The 23861-nt window shown below is 43.9% G+C and overlaps 1 protein-coding gene across 5 annotated transcripts in view; it reads right to left on the minus strand.

Annotated features, from left to right (window-relative positions):
- Window positions 1-4099: 4099 nt before the first annotated feature.
- CBX5 (chromobox 5) overlaps window positions 4100-23861 on the minus strand; it is a 32964-nt gene continuing 13202 nt past the window's right edge. The window contains exons 1-5 of one of the 5 annotated variants that reach the window (XM_043965616.1): window positions 20184-20321; window positions 17846-18024; window positions 12524-12710; window positions 8995-9095; window positions 4100-7021 (exon numbers count right to left, since the gene is read on the minus strand). In XM_043965616.1, the coding sequence (XP_043821551.1) occupies window positions 6871-7021; window positions 8995-9095; window positions 12524-12710; window positions 17846-17982 (576 nt within the window). In that variant the 5' untranslated portion in view covers window positions 17983-18024; window positions 20184-20321 and the 3' untranslated portion in view covers window positions 4100-6870. Of the gene's footprint in view, window positions 7022-8685; window positions 8741-8994; window positions 9096-12523; window positions 12711-17845; window positions 18025-19967; window positions 20073-20183; window positions 20322-23861 lie in introns of those variants that run through there. The other 4 variants (XM_043965617.1, XM_043965619.1, XM_043965618.1 and 1 more) reach the window with 4 other exon arrangements.

The raw sequence follows: 23861 nt of genomic DNA on the forward strand, positions 1-23861 counted from the left end.
CCAACTCACCAATTCATGAGGCAGTTCATTTCTCCCCAACTAGACACAGTATCTTGTTTCTTTCTTTCCTTCTCAAGCAATCATTTAGCCTTAGAAAGAAGGGAAAAAGAGCAGCTCTTCTCGGTTCTTCTGATCAGCTTTGAATGTTGAAGCAAGAAATCTCATCTATAGCAAAAATATCATTTCCATAGGTTTGACTTAGGTTCAAACTTGGAACACCAGAGTCAGCCTCAAAAAAGGCCGTTAACATTCAAACTCAAACTTAGCGATTCAATCACACTTGAACTGCTTTTAGGAAAAAGAGAATTTCTGTCTCTTTAAATTTCTCAGTGTCCAGCTGGGGTTTGTACACAATGGACACAACTTTGGGAAATGCTAGTTCCAGAAAGATCAACCAACAAATTCTTGCAAGATCTAGACGTGAACATTTTGAATTGGGTGCTTGAAACAAGGACAATCTAGCTGGCTAGTTTCAGGCTGCAGGGAGGCTATCACCCCTGACACACAAGCTGGACTTACTTGGGCTTGCATCGGGCCTCACAGTTCATACCCCAAAACAGAGCATAACGAGATGGGAAGTTCATTGGATTCAATTTGGCCTAATTTCTCGATAATAGTTTCCTATTAGATTTTCCGATTAATACTGACGCCTCTTACTGAGCCTGCGATAATGAGGTTTTGATCTATTGTGACATTAATGACCACAATCAGTTGACTTTGAAATGTCTTCATTAATGGCTCCTTCTGTGGAAGCTGCCTTTGAGCACAGGTTTCTCCAGTCATTGCCCTTGCCTTCCTTAACGCCTTGTTTCAAAATTCCTTCCCTTGCTAATCTTGGCGCCAACAGGCCCTAGGAGTGCTGCCTCCCACAGACTGAGTTAGATGGAAAAGACTGCTCCAGGAAAAGGACGGAAGCAATAGGAAAACAAAGATGGGGAGAAGAAAGGCAAAAGAATATGCAGTCACCTAGAAGTGAAAAACACCCCTTAGGGAATGATCAGCCACTGATGACCTGGAAAGCAGCAAGGACACAAGCTGAAGAAACTGATTTTGATAAAATGAGGTAGATTAAAACCCAAGAAATTCAGTTGAAAGGAAAAGAAACTGGAAATATTTTTGCAACCTTCACCCATTCCAAGATGCTCTGCTCTTGTGGCTAATCTAGGTTCCCATTTAACTCTCTTTTCCTTCTTGTCCTCAGGCCTCCTGATTACTCTTAAAAATTCTACCAAGGAAAGGAATTTAAGAGGGTACTGAATAGCTTGGAAAAAGTTTGTCAAAGAAGATAAGTTGTTCTAGTTAGCTACCAAAGGGACACACGGAACTATTCATCAAAATAAATGTTTTTTTCACAACAAGGATAGTAGCTCAAACGAGGTTTGGGGAAATCTGGCAGTTACTGAGCATCTCTCATACAGAAAGCACTATGTTAGGTATTAGGACGGACACAAAAATGTGTGGGACAAAGTCCTGGTCTGTAGGGAAATTTGACAAAAGAAGTATTATTCCAATTCTGCCCTGAATGACCCTAAGTCATGGAGATTCAACTGTATCAGGAACTCCTTTAGTCAAGACCCTAAGCTGGGACAAGGGTCAAAGACTCCCATTTCACCAAGAAGCTCTTAAGTCCTCTTTTCCAGAATGAAAACATTTTCTAGCCTTGAGTTACCTTCACAAATGAATCAAGCACAGATATGGTCTATGATCAGCTCAGCACAATTGAGAACACACCACTCATGGTAAGACCAATAGGAGAGGTTAAAGTCCTGGTTAGAATTGTTAGTGTCCTATTCCAAGGTCACAGGCTATGATAACCCCTGACAGAGAGCCAACATCTTGCAGACATATGCCACTGGTAACAAAGGACTAGTCAAGAGAATGGATCAGCATAAATCCATCCCTATGACTGGAGAAGATAAAGCAGACTCTCGACAGAAGGTAAATGCCTAAATTCCAATCACTCTGCTGCTCAAACCAGGTCTCTAACCTTCGAATACTCAATCTGATCCATAAGGCACTCTATCGTCACCTCAAAACCTCGATGAGTTGGGCACTGAGGAGATAAGGCCAAAAATACCTTAAGGAACACAAATAATCCAAAATGTGAAGTGTTTCTCTACCAACAGTAGGAAGGGCACCAAGTTGGGTCTCTCCCTGTAAAGGGACATACCAAATGTACTCCAACAGCAGCAGCTTTCAATCCAGACCACCAGGAATCTAGGGCAGGGCTACAAATGGAAAGACCTGTAATCTGAGAAGTGAACAAACCACACTAGTAATCTGTCCTAGTAATGGTGGGGCAGACCTGTTATGAAACTTTCCATGACCTGTAAGGTAGACTACACAGTCTTCTGGCAAAGTTGGCAAAATGGTTTTAGCTTCCTCTAACCCCAAACCTAAGCCCCGAGACTGTTAGAAAATGCCTCCCCTCCACACAGCCCTGCCCCTTAACTCCCTTACTAGATCTAGAGATAGCTACCCACCACCTGCCTGACATAAACATAGAGACTCATGTTCCCCATAGACAAATTTCCACAAAGACCCAAATCTAAGGGATGAAGAATGACTATCACATTTTGGAAGGACCTAGTCTTACTAGCTAACTTGTAGCTACTCTAAATTGTAGTGGTTAAAATCTATCATTTCCTTAGGGTCGAGAAAAACATAAGAAATAGGCTTGAATGATTTCCTGATGCATATGGCACAAAGTGTTTTATGCACGCCCAAGTCTTTATGATTTGACCTGATGAGCAGGAGATGAAAGGAGGGCGGGCTTCAGAAGGGCCGGGGTGAATAGAACTGGTAAAGAAGGTGAGATCCTTCCAAAGATGCAAGGTAAGAGTACAGGGGAGGTGGACCTTAAAGACACAGACTACAACATTCACACATTCTTATGATTCACCTATGGCTTCACCACTAGGCCCACCTAAGGGCAAAGACCAGGCTGCACCAAAGAGATGTTGATTCAAGCTGGAGCACCAGCAGTCCCATCAGAGGGTTTCAAAATCAAAACCTCCTCTGGCTTTGATGGAACACCACTCAAGCTTGGACCTCTTGAACCAGAGGAGACTTTTGGGGCTTACGCTGACTGCAAGCAAAACCAACTAGAACCATTAAGCAAATTAAGAGGCACCAAGGACCCACCTTCTCCTTCATGGCTTCTTAGTAATACCATCTATCTGCCCTTACACCACAACATAAAGGCTGTTAGGGATGATGTTGCCTCAGCTCTAGGGACATCAACTGCAAAGATGGATAATACAGCACCTCAAATGTCAACAGACTCTGATCTCAGTATACACAACCTTCTTGTTATCCCATGCACATCAAGGAATCCCTGCTCCACAAAGCAGTAAAAACCTGTGGCAACATCTCAACTCTCTGCCAGCCACAAAACAAGTTCCCAGTTATCAACCATCAAGCAAACAATTAAAAGCTGAAAGCATGCCATTAGTGACTATCTAAGAACACATCATGCATTTAGATTGAGAGCAGTCCTGAAAGATCACAGGATCTGTTGGGGGCGCTTTCATAGACCTCTGCACCAGAATCACAGAACCAGACCAGAGGGATTGGGCACAACTCAGATGATCACAACTCATCACAGTTTCATGTAAAATTTACCTTTTAAATTCGTAAATCGCTCTTCTAGTGATTTTAATAGATCTGCCACATTGAAAGAAAAAATGCCAACGAGTGTAAGGACCGAGTAGGAATCTCTCGGATTTCAGATGATCTGAGTGTTGGACAATCATGAGGTTAGCAGCTTCCTAGGACAGATAGGAACTGGATTTCTGTATAGAAGAGGGAAAGGGGTGATGTTGCTCTTCCTGAACTCAAGGGAGGTACTTCTATTCCTGCCGGTATTCCCAGCAGCTGGGACAGTTTAAGATCTCAACATGGGGGCCATCTGCTGCCCTGTAGCTTTAATTGACTGCCCCACCCCCCCCTCTAAACTTATCCCATTTGGCTAGTCTGGGGGACACAGGGCAGAACGGGAGACTTAAAAGCCCAGTTATTAGGAAGGATCCTGGTTTGTGAATGACAACTCCAGAGTCCAACAAGCATTTTTAACATCTAAGACATCTAAGCTGTGTTTAAGCCACAGCTATTAACTCCGCCAAGGGCACAGGATTCCAAGGAAATATGCTCTTACCTGAAGCTACTCTTTCAAGGACCCAGAAAGCCTACACCAGCTGCTTAAAAAAAAAAAAAAAAAAAGGTCTAGGGTGGTGGGCAGACATCTGCTGTTGCCACTGGACTACAGTAGGAGGCTAGAGCCAGTCACCTAGCCTGGGGCTATGGGCCTCCCTACATTCCTGAAAAACCAGTTATCACAGAACTAAGGGTTTAGGGACAGAGGTGAAAGCAGCATGGGCAAAGATCCAGCATGGCACTGGTATCCAACAGAATGAGGAGAAAATAAGCAGGACTGAGGATAAGAGTGGGAATGAAAGTGGTGAGGAGCAGTGCACAGCCAAGGAATCATTTGTCAGAAGAACATCAGATTCTGATGAACTTTGTATAGGTCTCCTAGAAGCTGTTCCATTTTCATTCAGAAGATTGCCTGACCCAACTGTTGTCAGCAGCAAGCCCAGAGTTATCCCACCTGCTCAGAGGGTTTGGGACCTACCATTTTCCTGCTACAAAGGAGTAAGTTAATCAATGCCCTTGGGTACCTATTGAATCATCTCTTTCTTCCTCCCTCCCTAGTCAAGTATGATGAACTCTTAATTTTTCTTGTGCCTGGATTATTTAGGTCCTTGCTGCTAAGTGGAAGCAAAGGGAGAGAAGAGATGAAAACTTTCCAGCCACTGGAGGGAAGGAAGTGCATGTTCTCACGAAATCACACTGCCATATAAACAGGGAACACTTTCTGGTGACCAACTCAAGCGTCACCATTCCTGTCTATCAGGCTGCTACAGAAAGAAACAGCTGGGGTGTCTACAATGAAGTACAGTATAGTGTTTATGATCATTTATACAAATTCAGGGAACTCAGACCAGTAGCTGAACTGCTAGGAATTGATGCATGATTAGAAATCGACAGATTAGAGAAAGATATCTATTTCCTTTTACTCTGAACAATCTAGCAATGATCCTGGCCAGAGAGCTAAGTGTGTAAAAAACCAAAACCAGCCCCAGGGGCAGCTGATCCCTAAGGAATTAAGGCTAATTCTAATATTTCTTTATGTTTCTAAGGAACTAGGACTGTGGTTAGGGGTCCCCTAAGTTCTTTCCTTTTTCTTACTTGATCTGCTAAACCCCAACCACAAAGAAAAAAAGAAGCGACCTGTTTCTTAGCTGGGAGGGAAGATAGGATCAGGATATGACTATACTACACCAAGAAACCAAAGGGGAACCTATTTTGATGGGGAGGTCAACAGGAGGTTGGGTCAAGATGCAAATGTCTAGCCACCTTCTGTCCAACTAGTTCCTTACTATGGTCACATTCCAGAAAACAAGTGAGGAAATCCCATCAAAAAAGAAAGAAAAGGGACAGCTAGGTGGCACAGTGGATAGAGCACCAGCCCTGGAGTCAGGAGTACCTGAGTTCAAATCCGGCCTCAGACACTTAACACTTACTAGCTGTGTGACCCTGGGCAAGTCACTTAACCCCAATTGCCTTACCAAAAAGAAAGAAAGAAAGAATACAAATGGAGACCAACATCAGGAAGTGAGGATATCTGGAACCTTAAATACGACACATCTTCATAGCTGGTGCTGTAGCCAATGGCTCTTCTCTGAGAGCTATCCCCTTATCCACGTTAAAGATGGTGTGTGGAGAGAATGGGGATCATAAGAGACCTAGCTTCCCTAGGAGTGGGTAAGGAGAACAAAGTGTTGGGAGAATGGTTTGAAGCCTCTTTGGTAGTTAAAAAGAATGCTTTGGGAGGCTACAAGAATTGGCAGTGATGGAGAGAGGGAGAGAGAAAGAGAGAGAATGAGAACACCCAGGATCTTGGCACAAGCACCAGGTAGTCACTCACACCTACATAAATACACAGTCCAGATAAGAGGAAGGGAAAGGAGTAATATTTATACCGCATGTTAATAATAATAATAAAGAAAAATGAACTAGGGTTCCTCCCCATCCACATGCACTACAGCTAACAATTCAAACTGTTAACAATCCTGTCACTTTGGACTCTTCTGCAGATACAAACAAAGCCTGCTAAAAGACATGAGTTTAGGGGTCCGAGGTACTTCAGGAAATATTTTTGTAATGTTTCCAGAGCCCCAAGTGTTTCTATTGGGAGGTTAGGGAGCAGGGCCCACAGGACCTCACTGGGCACACTACATTCTTGGGGGCTGGGGAAAGCCCAGCAGGTAGGTAGTTGCTAGTGGCTTTATAAAAACCAGGCAGAGGATCGCCTGCGTGATCTCCCAAATTCCCCAGCCTATCCCAACACCTCACCTGAGGCCTGTTGGTCATCAACACACTGGATGAAACCAAAGCAAATAACTAAAATGATCACCATGGTAACAAAACCCTCCAATCCAATCCTGAAAAAGAGCAAGACTCTAAGATGATTAAAAAGTTAAACATCTTTTGGGGCAAAGGTTAGGGGAGGGCATGGAGGGGGGTGGTGAGAAGAGAAGGGAGGAGTCAGGGCAAAGGGAGAATGGGGCGGATTACACACAGTATGTAAATGGCTGGTCTTCACTAGAGACACATCATGAATCAGACCATCAGTTATGTTATGAGAGAACCAATACCAACATTTCTTCTGTGTAGCACAGTAATAAGCACATTTTTTATGGATGTGTTTAGGACAGAAGGGGTAGTGGGGCTGGAAGGGGAAGGAGAGGCAGTGGGGAAGTGAATGTGTTATATATACAAAGAGAAATGACTGAGGCCACCCCTGCTTTAGCTCTTGGCTGTTTCTTTCTCTTTGTTTTCCGCATCCTCAGGGTATGCATGCCACGTCAGTCTCTCTTCATAAAATGCTATCACAATCTGTGGGCATTTTACATTGGCTTCCTTTGCAAGGACCAGGTCAGCTTCATCGGTGTCTTTCCTGGAGAGAGAAAACAAGCATGAGAATAATGACAGAAAAAGCATACAAAAAGAAAGGGCTGTGCCAACAGTGAGCAGCTTCACAGAATGAGATGCATGACAATACCCATTTTGTGAAGAGGAAAAATGTGGTTCAGCAAGAAAAATATGAACCCCCGGCCCTTTGAACTATCAACCTGAAATACTATTTCAAGGCAGAAGGGAAAGTAGAAGCTTCCTATACTGACAGGCAAATTCCAAACATTTCCTGAGTCTTGTGTGGTACCTAGTCTCCAGAGAGAGGGAAGAAACCTCAGAGCTGTTTACAAGTGAAATTCATGGCTATTCAGAGAACTGAAAACTTTGAGCTCACGGTGCTTACAACCTCAACCTCATCACGAGAGACTTACTCCAATAACTAGAAACAAAGAATTAGGCTTGAACCCCAAATTGTATAGTTCATGCTGAACATCATCACTTTCTGTCACAAGGGCTGTGATCTTTTTTTTTCTTTTTTTTTTTGGGGGGGGGGGCGCGTGGCAATGGGGGTTAAGTGACTTGAGCAGGGTCACACAGTAAGTGTCAAGTGTCTGAGGACGAATTTGAACTCAGGTACTCCTGAATCCAGGGCTGGTGCTTTATCCACTGCACCACCTAGCTGCCCCTGTGATCTTTTAAATACAAAGCCAGTTTTTAATTATTAAAAGGTTGATTTAACTTACCTGTGGATCCTACCCTCCTCATGATCATATTAAAACTATCACTACCAGAGGAAGGGGTATGAAGACCAAAAGGAAACGGAAATAGGTTTTGGTCAATCTGGGTTCAATGTGCATTTCAGTTACCCTACATCCTGGATGACCCTTCTCCCACCACCACGGAGCACCAAGAGCTAGCCTTCATATATTCCTTGCATTGTAACCATGAGGTTCTGCAGAAAGGCCGGCAAGTGCTACACTTTCCAGTCTTACAGGAAAATCGACTATTAAACTGGGGGAGCAGGAAGTTAAGGAGAATGTAGCTGCTTGTGCAGAAGGAAAGCCTACTTAGGGCAAGGACTCAAGTCTGGACTTTAAGTAGAAAAACTAGTTAATCTGACTTTAAAAACCGCAGGGAGTAGATGTGGTTGAACAAGAAGGGACAGTCTTTACCAGTTCCTCCCCATAGACTGCAGCAGCTCTTCAAACACAAGCCCCTTGGTAATTTACTACCAGTTCTTCCAGCAGATAAAATATTAAGCCGACTGATTAAACCACTTTTAAGGTAATTAGCTTCCTTCGTGGTACTCAAGCTGGAGCCCTCCAATGTTTAGAGACCAGACATCAGCTTGAGCCCAGAGCACTCCGAATCAGAGAGAAGGCAGTGGCCGGTAAAGGACATATCATAAATCACCTTGTATTTCTAAAGCAAAGCTGGAACAGAGGTGAGGGGAAGTATTACACTCTCTGCTAAGAGCCATTCCCTCTTCCAGATGAGCTGACTTTGGACAGTATTGGCCTTAATAATGCTGATTGTGGAAACAGTTGTTTTCTTTTTCATTTACAAATCTCTTTCTCAGCTTTGGCTTCTCCAATGCTACACCAGGTCTCATGACAGAGTGACTTATTCTGACCACAAAAAAGACTAGTTACATAATACTATGTAACATCAATCATAGTTAACAACAAATAACAACATCATAGTCACCCTGGTAAACAGCATGTGCCCTATCGGAAGAGTTCGTCCTAAGAGTGAAGTTGCACTGTCAGGAAAAAAAAAAAAGAAATCGGTTTAATTTGGGGGACTTTCTACGAACATCTAAAGGGTTAAGGGTCCCTGAAGACGATCAATATTCCCGAATGTTGCTCTACTTTACATATAAATTGAAGTCAGTGATAAAAAGGTTTCTCTTTTGTCTCTGCTTCCTGAGAACACAGGACAGATGTTTGTGGCACAGTGAGAGCAGAGCCTCAGTAAATGCTGGCCTGCTTGAACTAAAGAGACCCAGACTCTCACCATTTCATTAGGAACATTAAGTCTCCACAGGAATCTGTTGCCCCGATGATCTTTTCTGGCTCCAGTCCTCTCTCAAAGCCCCGGGCAATATCATTGCTCTGCTACAAACACAAAAACGGAGGCATTACAATTTGGGTGAAAGCATACTTGACCACTTCTCTGATCTAAGAGAAACCTAAGTTAAGCTGAGAACATTCTTGCCAGCTCAAATTATTTAAACTTCTATTTACTCCGACAACTCTGGGGAAAGGCTCGATTCCATTCAGTTGTTGAGTTGTTTTCAGTCAATGTTCAACTCTTTGTGACCCCATTTGGAGTTTTCTTGGTCAAGATACTGAAGTGATTTGCCACTTCCTTCTCCAGCTCTTTTTACAGATGAGGCAAGGGAGGCACAAACAGGGTTAAGTGACCTAAGAGTCACAGGGCTCCTAAGTGTCTGAGGTCAGATGTGAGCAAAGGTCTTCCCGACTCCACTGTGCCACCTAGCTGCCCTCAGCTTCCTTTCAGTAGAAGTTCTACTTGCCACTTACTACCTGCAAAGGACCGTGCTCTGGATCAATGGTCCTTTTAGATGGACATTTTATAGGAAGGCAGGGCTGCCTTCAAAAGGTTAGAGATAGGTGGTAGCTGGTCAAAGGATATGAATGGTTTCCAAGAGATAAAAAAATTGCAAACTGTCAACAACCATAGGGAAAAAACCCCACTCCAAATCAATAATAAAAGAAATTAAATTAAACACCCCCGAGAGTTCACCTAACATCCATCAAATTGACATGGATGATAAAAAATGCAAAACAGTCAGTGTTAGAGAAGCTGTGGCAAGTCAGTGCTCCTAAGCCAATGCTGGTAGGACTGTGAAGCAGCCCAGCCATTCTGGGAACAATGTAGAATCACATGAGAAAAGTCACCACACTAGTCACAACCCCAGATCCCCTTCCACAAGGAAGTCAACGACAAGAAAGATTCCACATACCCCAAAGTATTCAGAGCAGGATAAAAAACTGGAGATGGCTACTACTGAGGAATGGCCAAACAACGTGTGATATGTGAATAGAATCTAATAGAATGTCTTTGTGAGGTATTCAGAGATATGAATTGTCTGAACTGATAAAGAATAAAAAAGAAAAATCAAATGAACATACACAATGACTACAACAATGTAAAATGTTGTTTTAAAAAAAATACTAGAAAACTTAAGAAATCAGATTAAATGCAATGACCCATCTTAGTTCCATGGAACCAATGAGAAAATCCATTTCTCCTCAACAGAAGTGGAGGACTACCGGTATGGAATCCTGTCAGACACTTACAAATAATGCCTGCCATTTGCAAGATTACTTTTCCAACAGTCACCTTAACAATTAGCTGTGCTAATATAGGAATGGCCACAGGATTTATGGCACTGAGATGCAGAGAAACCCCCTCCACATCTATATCCTATTACACTCCAGGCCCCCTCCTGGTTCACATCTCAGAGTCTACATTCCAGGATGGGGATGGATGGAGAAGAGGAGGGATGAGGTCACTGGTAATTCACTAGGGGATTATCCAGAGTTGACTGAAATGCAATGTTCTCTCTAGTCCTTCCTCAATTGTCAGCCCTAGTTGCAAACTTGGCTGTTAGTAAGTTGATAGTTGAAATTCACAGACCATGAATTTTTTAAAAGCTCATTTTCAAGTCTGTTACAGGATTATAATTGTTAACCTATAGAGTAGCAACATGTAACCAGATTTGAAGAGTCTACCTGAATAAATGAACTCTCTAGTGCTTCATTTTCATAATAAAATCTTTAATTTGATACTCATTTCTCCCTCTTCTGGGAGAAACAAAGCATAAAGGATTCAGAAGGTCCCAACAGAACTCTCGTTTGAGAAGGAAATTCCATGGATCAAGGGGAGATGTTGGCTCTAAGAACATAGCTCTTTTTTGGGGGTGGGGGATGAAGGGGAGAAGGTTCCCAGATGTGCACACAGCTGCTCACAGCTGGAATGCTGGCGCAGGGACTAAGCTGTAAATCATAGCAGGCGGCTGAAAACAGTTTGCCACATAGGGAGGGAAGGAGAAAAAAAAAACGGAAGAAAAATGTTCAAGCTGCTAAAAAGGAGTTGAGGCGAGGAAAATGCTAAAATCATCACACAGGCAGTAATCTTAAATCAGGCATAATGCCGACTAACAAATTTCTTCTGTGGTGGTTTAAGGAAAGAAATGCAATCCCCTCCTGTACCTTTAAAACACACACACTCACTGATCATTGCAGCTGCCTGACATGTGCCAGCACTAGCGAGAATGCCGCCAGGGGCCCCCAGATGGGAGGTGAGAGGCAGAGGATGGCTGAGGGTTGTTCTCAAGGTCAGCTCCATTCTGAATCTGGCCCAGTGAATACCTGGTGCCCTGGTCAGTGGCTAGAGGCCAAGCCATTCCTTGTAGTACAGCCACACAGGGATGAAAAAGCAGCAGCTGCCAACCAATGGCTTGGTAAAAGGCTAAGTGCTAGGCACTTTTTGCTCCCTAATTTTAACCAAGCCTAAGATGAGTTATGAGGATCCCCTCTCTGCTAACCCTTGCCGGCCATGAGAAATGAAAAATTAACGGGGTGGTGGGGGGGGGAAGTAGAGGAAAGAAGAGAAAGGGCACTAGACTTCCCCTTCTAAAGAGAGAAGGAAGACACACTGAAATCCCTAGTAACATGCCTCAACGATGGTCACACCTGTCAGAATAGTGCAGGCATAGCTCTTCAAATAAGGCAGTGAAAAGGGGGGAAATATAAAGAGGGACACTTAACCCATGGCACATTCCTATTTGCAGAGCCTCATCTTTCAAATTAATTTCAATTCTGAGTAAAGGCGATCTCTTTTTTTCTATCCTACCAATAAGGTAAATTTCTACCAGACCACCAAAAAATGCTGAAGGTTACAGATGCCTAAGAAATGACCTTTACCACTGTCTTAGGATAAGAACCAGTGACTTTGTCAAACACACCTGCATTGTTCTTATCTAAGCAGCATTTCATTTGGGGAGGCCGTGTGTGTGTGTGTGTGTGTGTGTGTGTGTGTGTGTGTGTGTGTGTGTGTGTAAAACACAACAATACAACATGAACTCCAGGCCTAACAGTTAAACAGTATCAAAGAAGTAAAAATACCTCAAAAGAGCAAAATATGATAATGATCCTTGCAACAAAGGAGGAAGGGGAGCAGAGTAAAATTTCAGACACTTTGGAAGCCTTTTCCCATCACCAAAACTCACCATCCCACACTCCCTGGGACCATCATATTCTACTTCTACAGAGGAGCCACCACACAGAGCAGTTTAACAGCAAGCGGTAGCCAAATGGGACCACAGTGTCTCTCTCGGCCAGAGGGGGGCACTAGCAGGAGACAAGATTCTTCCCTGAAAGCTCTTTGTTCCTTCCAGTGTTTCACCCTCAACCAGGGATTCTGGGAAGAGAGCTAAGAGGACCGAAATCAGATCCCACCTAACAAGTTCCAGAGAGAAAAGGAAAGAGGAAGAAAAGATGATACGCCAGCTCACCTCTCTCTTTTTTTTTGACTTGATCTCTTCAGCACTGTTGGCAAAGCTGGATTTTCTCTTGGTGCTTTCTGATTTCTCCCGGGGCTTATTGTTTTCACCTTCCTTCATCTTTTTGTATTTTTTCATAAATTCTGAGATCAATTCAGGGCAGTCCAGGTTTTTTTCAGGCTCCCAGGTATTATGTTCCCTGGGAAGGAGAAAGAAAGGAAGAGTGAGAAAACGCACTACGGCTGGAGAGGAGCTGCTGTGGGCATTATTGTCAAATAATGGCCACATAGCGTGGCAAACTGTGTCTGTGATCACACCAATTTCCCCTTGGTTCATCAAGAAACACCAATAATAGTTAAATCAAGGAAGGACCATTAAAAGGGGTAGTGATCAGTCAGTCACATGTCAACCTCACAAAGCGTGATTTAAAGGGTGTGTGCCTGTGAGATTCACACTCTCTATCACTGTGGGCTTTGTCTCCAGTAAGTTTCTGAAACTGTTCCGTGCCCACTGCGGCAGCCCAAATAAGTTTTTACACCAGGACAACAAACATAATAAATAAGTTTAGTCAATGGGGACTGGGGTGAGTGTTCTGTACAACGAATTTGTTGCCCACTGGCTTGGCAAAGAACTCTGAAATATTTGTTGAAGTGAACACATAACTGAGAAGTAGTCTCAAGCTTGCATTTACTTGATAAAATTCATGGGTTTGTCTTAAAGAAAAAAAAAATCACACTCTAAATAGTGTTTGAGAAGTGTAAGGAATCAGCAAGCCAAGTCCAATTAGCCATTTCCTGTTTCCCCTAACCATAGCTAGCATAAAAAACTACCATCATATTCCTGCATCAAACTCTTAACACCCACATCTAGTTTCCATTAAAGGGTTGCCTGCCCTTGGGCACTTCTTTGAAAAAGCCTCTATTCCCAATCAAAGAATGACTTCAACCAGCACAGGTTTACCAGGCTCACCTTACAGCCAGGGAAGGGCTGACCATAGTCTTTGGGCTCCAGTAACCAGGCTCTTAAAGGAAGCCACCTAAGAACCCCAGCTTTGCCCTATGGTACAGAAAATAGCCTAAAGACAACCAAGACCTCAAGCGTTGAATTCAAAACCATTTCAGTATGTTTAATGTTGTTATATATATATATAAAAACCTATATCAGATTACCTGCTGTCTAGGGGAGGGGGGGAGGGAGAAAGATGTGAAACTGGAAATCTTATATATAAACAAATGCTGGAAACTATCTCTACATGTAACTGGAAAATAATAAAACACTTATTTTAAAAAATTAAACAAACAAACACACACACCCAAAAACCATTTCAGAATCACCTGGGCTGATTCTCCTGCTGTGGACTAAATATATACTGAACCTCCCCTTCTCAGTTATAAAGTTTCTCATATCATAATTACTCCCAAAATTCACATGACATAAATCAGTGGGGTGAAAAAAGATGCCATCTGTATGGGGCCAAATTTCTCTGCTTTTAGAAGTCTGCCATATCTAACCAGTCTCCTTGTCCTGCTGACAAAAAGTTGTGAAAAAATTACCGGGCTGAAGGTTAATCCAGCGTCAGGAAGGTCCCACCAGAAGATCTGAACTCCGACCTTGATGGACCACCTTCAAGTCATGTCAATCAATGGACCTGAATGCTATCAGCCAATTAGCTTGGAGCTGTGTTTAGGGACCGCCCATCTTCCAGACCCACAGGGAGCTTCCGCTCTAACAGGCACAGGAACTTCCTCTTTGTGGCCAGGGTGAAGGCAGCTTTTTTCTCCTCTCTCTCCAGTAGATCCTAGCTAGGTTTTCCTATCTTTCTGAACTCCACGTGTTCTCTCTTAATGCCCAAAAAACTGGTGCTAAAGTTTCTAATTTATAAGTAAACCCTAGCTAGCTTTCCCTACACGTGGGGACAGAAAATAGATCACTACACATTTAGTTTTACTTGTCACAAAGTCCGCCAATGACCTTACATATTCTACATCCTAGACTTTGTACGATCTCTGCATTTTGCAACTTTTAGAAAACCTTAAGTACAATTTCCAGTCAGGGTGAGGAAACCAAAAAAAAAAATGGCCTCTCCTCCTTCCTCTAGGCTGAAACATGCGATAGAAGATTCACATTTGGAGATTTCAGATTGCCTATCAATGACTTTAAAAGCATTTCTAGTGCTGTTCTACTGGATTCGTAAATCATCCTAAAAATGCCCAGTTCACATATTAATTCATATCCTGTAGTAGTAAGTGTCAGACAACTCAGGCAACGAAGTTACACATTCATTCAAGCCCTTTATTTAGGGGAACCAACAGTAAGAACTAAAAAGTCACCCACATCATCATAGCAAGGATAGCATCTTACTATTCTTTGTTGCTCCAGGGCCTAAATTTAATGAGTCACTAGAAATGTGGCAATGGAAAGAGCCTTCAACTTGGCAGAAGAAAACAGAATTAGGTCTGAGTCTCAGATCTGACTCAAAAACTTATGTGACCAGAGACTAGTCACTCAAGTTCTCTAAAAATCAGTTCCCCCTTCCCCCTATAAAATTTACAAAACCCATTCCAGAGTTATTGTAAAGACAGCCCATTTGTCACTTTTGAAATTGGGGGACGAGGAAGCACATCTACAGTGAAGAAGGACTTCAGTAGAGAAAGCCAGTGATAAGAGAGCTTGAATCTGTAAACTTAAAATGTTGTTTAGGAGTTTTAAGATATTTTAAAAACAATGACTATCTAATTCAGTAATTTCCCAACATCTGTAAAGCCAAGCCAATGGGAATTCTGCTTTATTAGGTTACAACAAACATCTTGATCTTGGTAGTTGTCCAACTGAATAGTATAGGTCAAATTCTAGGAACTATCAGAGCTTTCTCCCAATGTGAACAGGTTTTCTGTTTGGTTCACTGAATCAGTTCGCACTTAATCAAGTTAAGCAGAGAAACTTTGGGAGTTTCTCTCTCCAGAGTTCTTAATCCTTATAGCAATGCATTCACCCATGAACTCCAGGTCACCAGGCAGGCCTCAGGGAAAGGCTAATGGCCAGGAAATGCCTCCAGGTTGCTGTTACCTTTCTCTAACCACCCATCTGAAAGCTGCTCTTCAAGCACAAAGAATCAGAACAGGGAGCTCAGCTGCCCACGAGGCCTGGATGTCTACCCTCTCCAGTTAGAGAGACAAGTCCAGTGCCTCTTCAAGCTTTTCTTTTTCTTTTAAAATCTCAATACTTCGGGCAGCTTGAGGGTCAGAGGATCAGAAATCTAAAGTTCAAAGGGATTTCAAAGACCATCTAGTTCCACTCCCTCATTTCACAGATGGGGAAACAGACCTAAGGAGGTTGAGTGTTCTGTCTAAGGTCACACTAACTAAGCATCAGAGGTGGGATCTGAACTGGGCTCCTGATTCTAGAACCAGAACTTTCCCCAAAGGGCCTTGACGTCCCCCTCTCTCTTCTGCCTCTGCCCAAAGGTTGTAGCTGATTGCTTTGGACAGTCTCCAAGTACTCTCTTTAAGACACCATGGTTTCTGGGGTTCCAGTCAAAAAATGTAGCTACACGCCCACAAGTTCTAGTTCTGTTCTGATTGCGTGGTGCCCCCCCCCCCCATAAGAATGGTTTCAGTATAGCTAAGGACAGGTGTTGCTCCAAACACTGACTGATCACCCAAGAGTGTGTTAAGGCTGGGGAATGGAGAAAAGTGTGGAGATCATGGGCCCTTGTCCTCAATGCAGGAGGTGGGGGGGGTTACAGTTTAGTCAGGGTGGAAGACAAGACATAAAGAGAACATTGCATCCCCATAGCTCTTATAACCAAGGTTCCTTCAAAGGGAAGAGGACAGCAATCAGTTCAATTTAAGAAGCACTTATGAATCGCTAGATATGCACACTGCTAGGTGCCAGGGATCAAAAGATCAATGGGACAAGGGGAGGGGTGGGCTCAGGAACAATAAAATACAAACTCAGTTGCAGAGGGATGGCACAAGCATGTGGGGTGATAGGGCTAGGCTTTCCATTGGAGAGAGCACTAGGACAGAAGTCTGAAGGACTAAGAAGTCTAAGAGACACAGGTGAAGAGGGGAGAATATGGTCTAATGGGAGGAGAAGCATTAGTGTACAGGGGTTGAAATCCTGCTTCTGCCAACTTGGGCAAATCGCTTAGCATTTCTGAGCTTCCGTTTTCTCCTCTGGAAAATGAGGGGACTGGAAGAGAAGGCCATGAGGTCCTCTCTAGCTCCAGTGCCAGGATCACAGGAGTGCATTCTAGGAAGGGGAGACAGGGATGGAACAACAAGGTGGCCCATTTAGCTGGAACGTTAATATGTGAATGAGATGAATATGAAATAAGCCTGGAAATGTAGACTGGAGCTAGATTGCGAAGGGTTTTCAAAGGCAAACAGAAGAGGGGTTGGTAGCTGATCCTAAAGACAAAAGGGGGCCACTGGAATTTCTTGAGCAGGGTCAGCCCTGCTGTTTTAGGAATATCACTTTGGCAGCAGTGAGGGGGATGGACTGGAGAGAAAAGATACTGGAGGCAAGGAGACCAATCAGAAGACTAGTGGAAAAGTATAGCTGAGATGCCTGAGAACCTGAACTAGGGGGATGGAGAAGTGAATGGAGAAGACATGACAGCCGCTAGATCTGTCTGGAGACAGAACAGAGTTTGGTAACTGATTGCTTATGAGGCCTAAGGGAGAGGGAAGCTTCCAACATGGTTGGGAGGTTAGGAACCTAGGTCTAGGGGACTGGAACAATGGTATGCTCTCAACAACAACAACAACAAAGGAGTTAAAAGAGGGAAAGGGGTTTTATGGAAAGCTATTAAGCTTTGTTTTAGACACCCATGGGAGGTCTAGCTGAAAACCTCTGCAACTTGCCTTATGATTTAAACAAGATGTCTAGAACCATTTTATCTACAGAGAGCTCTCTAGAGAGTTCAAATTCATTTTTAAACCATTGGATTAGCAAAGATTCCCCTTTATATTAAATGGAGACCTCCCTACCTAAACTGACTCCCCATTCCTAGGCAAAGAAAAATGCCTTATACGGTTATCTTTCTCCCCAAGAGTTCACTGTATGTAACACCAGTTATCATTTCAGAGCAAACTGTAGCAACTACACCAAGGTTGATGGCTCAAGTGAGCTGAAAAAAGTAAAGTCAAGTCTTCTGATTCCTAGTCCAACATTTTATTCACTGCACTCCCTGACTCCCAGCAGTCTGAGGGGGAAAAGAGGACCAAGAGAAACCTTTATCACTGTAGATCCCCTCAAGGCACTAATGCCTGAGAGAAGAGAGAGAGAGAGACAGAAAGACAGACAGAGACAGAGAGAGAAGGTACTTACTCAGAGAAGCCTTTCCACTTGAGTAGGTATTCCACTTGGCCCTTAACCACGCGTCTGTCTAACACCTTCTCCACGACGTACTCCTCCTCATCCTCTGAAGATGAACTATCGGCTGTTCGCTTGGTTTTCTTTCCCATAGCGCACGATGTTTCACCTGAAGGACGAAGGCCACCCGGTTCCTGCAAATGGGAAGGGCAAGACAGTTAGGACCCACAGTGAGTGAGGGCTTAAGCTTTTTCAATCCCTGCCCCCAGGGAAACTGAGGAATCGAATCTGAGAGACAGGTTTTAAGAAGTCCTTCAATAAATGGGTCAACTCCAAACAACTCTATGCCCTCAAACCCTTTTCTCCAAAATTGTAACTGGAGGTTCCAAAGGGCCCCGAAGGCCAACCTAGTAAGTCCTCAATGCCTGATATTCAGGAAGTGAACACTGCCAATTTATTTTGGTATCTAAATCCAAGCCAAGAAACTTAAAAAGTACATAAAAAAAATCTCCATAATGAAAGAATAGGCCAGAGCACCTCAAAGCCTGCCCAGGGGCAACTTAAACTGTTCTTCATTTAAAGAATGCAATTCTTTTTTTTTTTTTTTTTTTTTTTTTTTTTGTTAGGCAATTGGGGTTAAGTGACTTGCCCAGGGTCACACAGCTAGTAAGTGTTAAGTGTCCAAGGCCGGATTTGAACTCAGGTACTCCTGACTCCAGGGCCGGTGCTCTATCCACTGCGCCACCTAGCTGCCCCAGAATGCAATTCTTTTAAAAAATATTTTTAAAGCCTTAACTTAAATAATAATTTTTTCCTATTCTGATAATTGTGACCAGGCCCTTAATTGTAGCACAATGGCTCTTCAGCAATATGATTTTAGGGACTCCCTTAAGCAACCCAAGTTTCTTTCCCTGGGGATATTAACCTACAAAACTGAAGATGATTATCAACACCTCTCTCTACCCCCACCCATAACCTTTAAAACTCTGCTTGTGGCAAGCTTACCTCTGCTGAGGATAGGAGAGTGGGTAGGGGGGAAATGCCTAGATATTAGATATAGGAACCCAAAGTGGAAGATGATCTGTTTAGTAATTCCCAAGACTAAACCAATACCAACAGTTAGGGAGGCAACCCTCCTCTCAAATGAAGTTGACTCTTGAGCCAAGGAGGAAAAAGAGAAGAGCCTCCAATCTGAAGCTTCAACATGGGAACTAGAAATACAGAGAGGCTATTCACAAGCTAGAGTAAAGGCAAAGCAAAGGAACACAAATAGAAACTGAGATAAGCTGAGAGATATATATGTACTCCAAGGGATCAGCAGCATCATCATTTTGGGGTTTCTATTTGTGTTCAATGGTCCAGCCCTTCTGGGGTAAGGAAGTAAGAGAAACTGGTTTTTTGGGCAAGACTCCATTTTGGCTTTGCTATCATCTTTAGAGGGGCTTCTGTGTGCCCTGAGAAAAAAACAAAATTTTCTTTCTGGCCAGATCATTCCAGAAAAGTAGAGAGGACAGCTCTTAAGAGTAATGCTGGGGGCAGCTAGGTGGTACCCTGGATTCAGGAGGACCTGAGTTCAAATCTGGCCTCGAACACTTGACACTAGCTGTGTGACCCTGGGTAAGTCACTTATCCCCCATTGCCCCACCAAAAAAAAAAAAAGTAATGCTGTAAGACAGGATAATCACTATGATTTGAGTTGATGAGGGGGAAAGGCAGGTGGCTGCAGAAATTGCTTTTACAAATTAATTTCAAATAAACAAGATCGAGGAAGAAGTCATCTATGGATATAGTTAGAAATGACAATTCCTGGGATTCAAAAATCCAGCCCAGAAGGAGTCCTGGTTTACCCACAAACACTCCCCCCACCCAGCACTGTTCCTGGAGTAAAACTCAAGAGTTTTCTGCACATTGAAGGTAAGGGAAGGTAGGAAGGGAAGGAAGAAGAAAAGAAGACAAAAGGGGCAGGGCCATTTGAAAATTCATTCTCCACCAATATGGCAAAACTCCGTAAGCTTCTCTAGGGGGAAATGTGGTTTATTTGAAATACCAAATGACCAATAAAAGACGCCACCGACCTTGGCAAAGACAGGAAATGTCATGTTCCAGCAGAGCGCCCCCCCCTGCTCCCCCCACTCACCTTGGAATTTCCGGGAGCATGGCAGTTTGGGTAAGAGCGCTGGGGTTAAAACCAGCTCGGTGTTTAACTGCCTTGTGGCCTCACCAGGGAAAAGAGGGATTTACATTTGTTTGGTTCAGTTTGAAGAGGGAGAATAGACAAAACTCCCCTTGCACCTTCAGGCAGTAAAGAGGCCCAAAAGGGGCAAGAAGAAGGCTGGCCCCTTCCTTTACCTACCGGATCTCCCCAGCTCTTTCTTTCCCTCTGGGCTAATATAGGAGGGGCCTCCCCTCACAGGTCTGGGGCCTGTCGGGGTGGCAGCTCCCCCGCCCCCACCCAGCTGTCTAGGCGCCACTGCGCAACTGCCATACTGAGTTGCCAAGGCAACTGGCAGCAGCACTTGAGGGGGAGAGGCAGTCGGAAAAGTTAAAAGGCTGAACTTTCCTTTTCAGTGAAAACTGGGAGGAGAGGTTGGCTGGCGCCTCCCTGGCCCCAGGCGGCGGGTGGGTGGGCGGCCTGACAGCTTCAGGGCTAACACCTAAACTCTCCCCAAAAAGCAGTCAGCCAGCCCAGCCATACCACACCTCTAAAACAAAAACACAAACTTCTTCCTCCAACCCAGGGGGAACGATCGAACAAATTTAAATATATAACGGTTGGCCTTCTGAGCTCCGGAAAGGTTGGCAAAGACTTTCCAGACACTCTCCCACATCAATCCTAGAAGGAAGGAGGCAGTAGGTCTCACTCCCATTTTATAGGCAAGGCTCAAATCGGGCAAGTGACTTCCCAGGGAAAAGTTGGGGAAGTTGGATTTAAAAAAAAAAGGGGGGGGGAAAGGAAGGGCAGAGTCTGGCAGAAGCGCTAGAGAGAAGGAATCAAGTCCAAAGGGGTGGACATGGGAGACAACCTGCCGCTGCTCTCCTAATCTGACCCTATAGGAAGCTTCCCAAGAAGTTCTATTGTCAGCTCAATCACAGGCTAAGATGAATAAAGCGGCCTTGGAGGCCTAAGCCTAAAATTTACGGGTGAGGAAAGTGAAGCCAACAAAAGTGACTTGCCCAAGATCACAAAGACAATAATGCCAGAGCCACCATTTGAACTCAGGTCCCATGATACTAGGTTCACTGTGAAGATAGAAAAGTGAATTTTAAGGCTCTAATACAAAAACCAAAACAACAAACAAAAAAAACCTTGAGGAAATAAATTAAGGGGGGGGGGGGGAAGGAAGCAGCATTTATTAAAGCACCCATTATGTGTCAGGCATTGTGCTAAAACTCTTTATAAATGTCATCTCATTTGATCCTTACAACAGCCTTGGGAGGTAGGTACCGTTATTATGTCCCTTTTACAGTTGATAAAGTGTCTGATGCCAGATTTGAATTTAGGTCTTCCTGACTGCAGGCTCAGGGCTCAATCCACTGCTACCTAGAGATTACTTAATATGATTGGAAAAAGTAAACCTTTTCATGTATGATCTCTGGTGTTTTGGTTCAAAGTTATGCTTCTGAAATCATTATTTAAAAACTAGACAAGTACGTGAGAAAACGAAGACTGATGCAGACAAAGAGAAAAGAAACACCAGCAAATTTGGAATTCCATAAATCATTTCTCGTAGCTCTAAAGAATTCATCCTGTGAGCCCTAAAATCCCCCTATGGCTCACAGGCCCTGTCTTTAGAGCAGGGAGGTGCTGCCAGGGTAAGAAGAGAAGGAACGTAAAGTCTATGGACAACAGAAACACTCAAATGTGAAGAAGCTGGGGCCAGTGGTTATTTATTGAGATTATTAAGAAAAAGAAAATCACTCTGGGGCATCAGAGAAATGACAAGATCAAAAATTACAAGAATTCCTCAAATTACCTTGTATCAAAACGATCCATGGAATACAAATTGTCAAATGACTGTACCAACCTTGCCTTTTCTTACTGATTCTTCTATAGCTTTGATCTGGGGAGTGTGGGCAAAGCACTGCTCTGGAAAGAAAAAGGATTAACTTGCTTTGTGAGTACAGTAAACCTCAGTTTCCCTACCTATGAAATGAACCAACTGACTTTCTCCTACTCCATTCCTTCCCTTCCAGGCAGTGAGTTTAAATGAAAAACCAAAAAGCTGAAAGAGAAGAGTAGGGGAAGGGTATGCTAGGATCCTGCTGGAACACCAGCAGGGAATCTCTGACCTTCTAAATTCCAGAACTGCTAAACTTTATCACGTGCTGAGGGGTAAAGTAACCCTTGGAGCTAAAGAAGCAAAGAGGAACAAGAGTGGATTTGGGAAGCACTGTGCTTTGGAGCAGCAGGAACTAATAAGCCTTCAGAGAACAAGCCCAGGTATGTTCAGTTCTCACAAACACTCATCATCACTACTGGAGAGGCAGAATTGCTCTGGGGACTGCAGGCTGTAAAGAGTAACTAATAGCAACTGGTAGCATAAGGGAGTAAGAGGGTGGGGGACAATGGCGGTGGCAGCAGTGAATTTCTGTGGGATCACTCAAGAAAGGGAAAAACAAAACAAACCGACTGCAAAGGGGGAAACACACAAAGCTTTCTACCTCCTTTCTGCCCCCCTTCCCTCTGCCTGCTGAACTGGGAGGGAGAGGCAGCCCCAGTCATGTTACTCCTCCAGGGACACCTTTAAGAAATGCCAGAGGGGCATGGGGGCAGTGCCACTTTCCTTTTGGGAAACAGGTTCTGCAACAGCTGACAGATCAACTCTTGAGTTTTTGCCAAGAGTCAGAGTCCAACCCTAATATGCCGTAAAGAATGGCATGCAGTTGTCCGGTAAATCTCCCGGACAGTCACAGATCAGAAGCTGGCAAGGATGACGACATGGTTCTGATGGAATGTGTCTTATCTTAACCTTGAAGTTACAGATCTGCTCAGGAGCAGCAGTGAGAAATGAGAAATGCACTCAGACAGCCGAGGGAACATAATTCTCTCCTCGACAGCTCGACCCAGTGTATTAGGGTCAAATGAAACACAAAGCTGGATGGACAATTTAAGGGCCATGGCCCTCACCAGATAAAGCAGCAAGACTGGTGGTTCACATTGAGCATGGGAGGAGGCCACTCACCAGCATGAGAAATGAGACAGTGCTGGCAGGATGATGGACTGATTAAGGTGGAATCTAGATACCAAGCAGGAAGAAATTGAGGACAAGCATCCAAGTGCAACCTTATCCTTGTGGAAATTGCCACGGGATGGGGCCTGATGCTTCTCATGTTTCTGGAGAAAGTCTTTCAAGCAAAACGGCTCTCCACCCTGTCTCTCCTGAGCACTGGTGGAGAGCTTTCTGGTAAAGGCATCATCCATAGATCAATTCCGGCAGCTAGGACCCCAAGGGACAAGAGAGGCTAGGGGTACTGTCAGGTTTGATCAAGGCTTTGGTTCAGCAATGAGAGGCAAATTTGCCACACAGATCTCTGAACGCTAGGGTTGTTCCTTCCAGGAGTCTGCTGGGAGAAAGTGCTTGAGCCAGACTGCCGCTGAGCTAACCACCAGAAAGATATCAAAGGGCTTTTATAGCCAGGCACAGTCAGAATTCACATTCCAAGCTGCTGACAAGCAACATCATCCAACGGATGAATTCTCCAAAAAGGAGAAGGGGCAAGCTGGGGAGGTGGGGGAGGAAAGACAAAAAGGTAAAGAATGTTTAAAATATCGGTTAATCCTCATCAACTGGGCACAGAGGAGGTTGTGGCGAATGCTGGGGGAAGTTAACAATGAATTTCATGGTTGGTTCTTTCAACACAAAACAACTAAGCTCCAGAACCACCCACATTGGACCACTAGTATTTATACTAATCCTGCTTTATTCTTTTGCTTCTCGGTCACCGCTTTCAATGCCAGATTCCTCTGTGGCTTGTCTTGGGCCACATGTGGAACACATTTTCATGACCTCCCCATGACTGAAGGCAGACA

The sequence above is a fragment of the Dromiciops gliroides genome, chromosome 5 (genome assembly GCF_019393635.1).
Source record: "Dromiciops gliroides isolate mDroGli1 chromosome 5, mDroGli1.pri, whole genome shotgun sequence".
In the NCBI taxonomy this organism is placed as follows: Eukaryota; Metazoa; Chordata; class Mammalia; order Microbiotheria; family Microbiotheriidae; genus Dromiciops; species Dromiciops gliroides.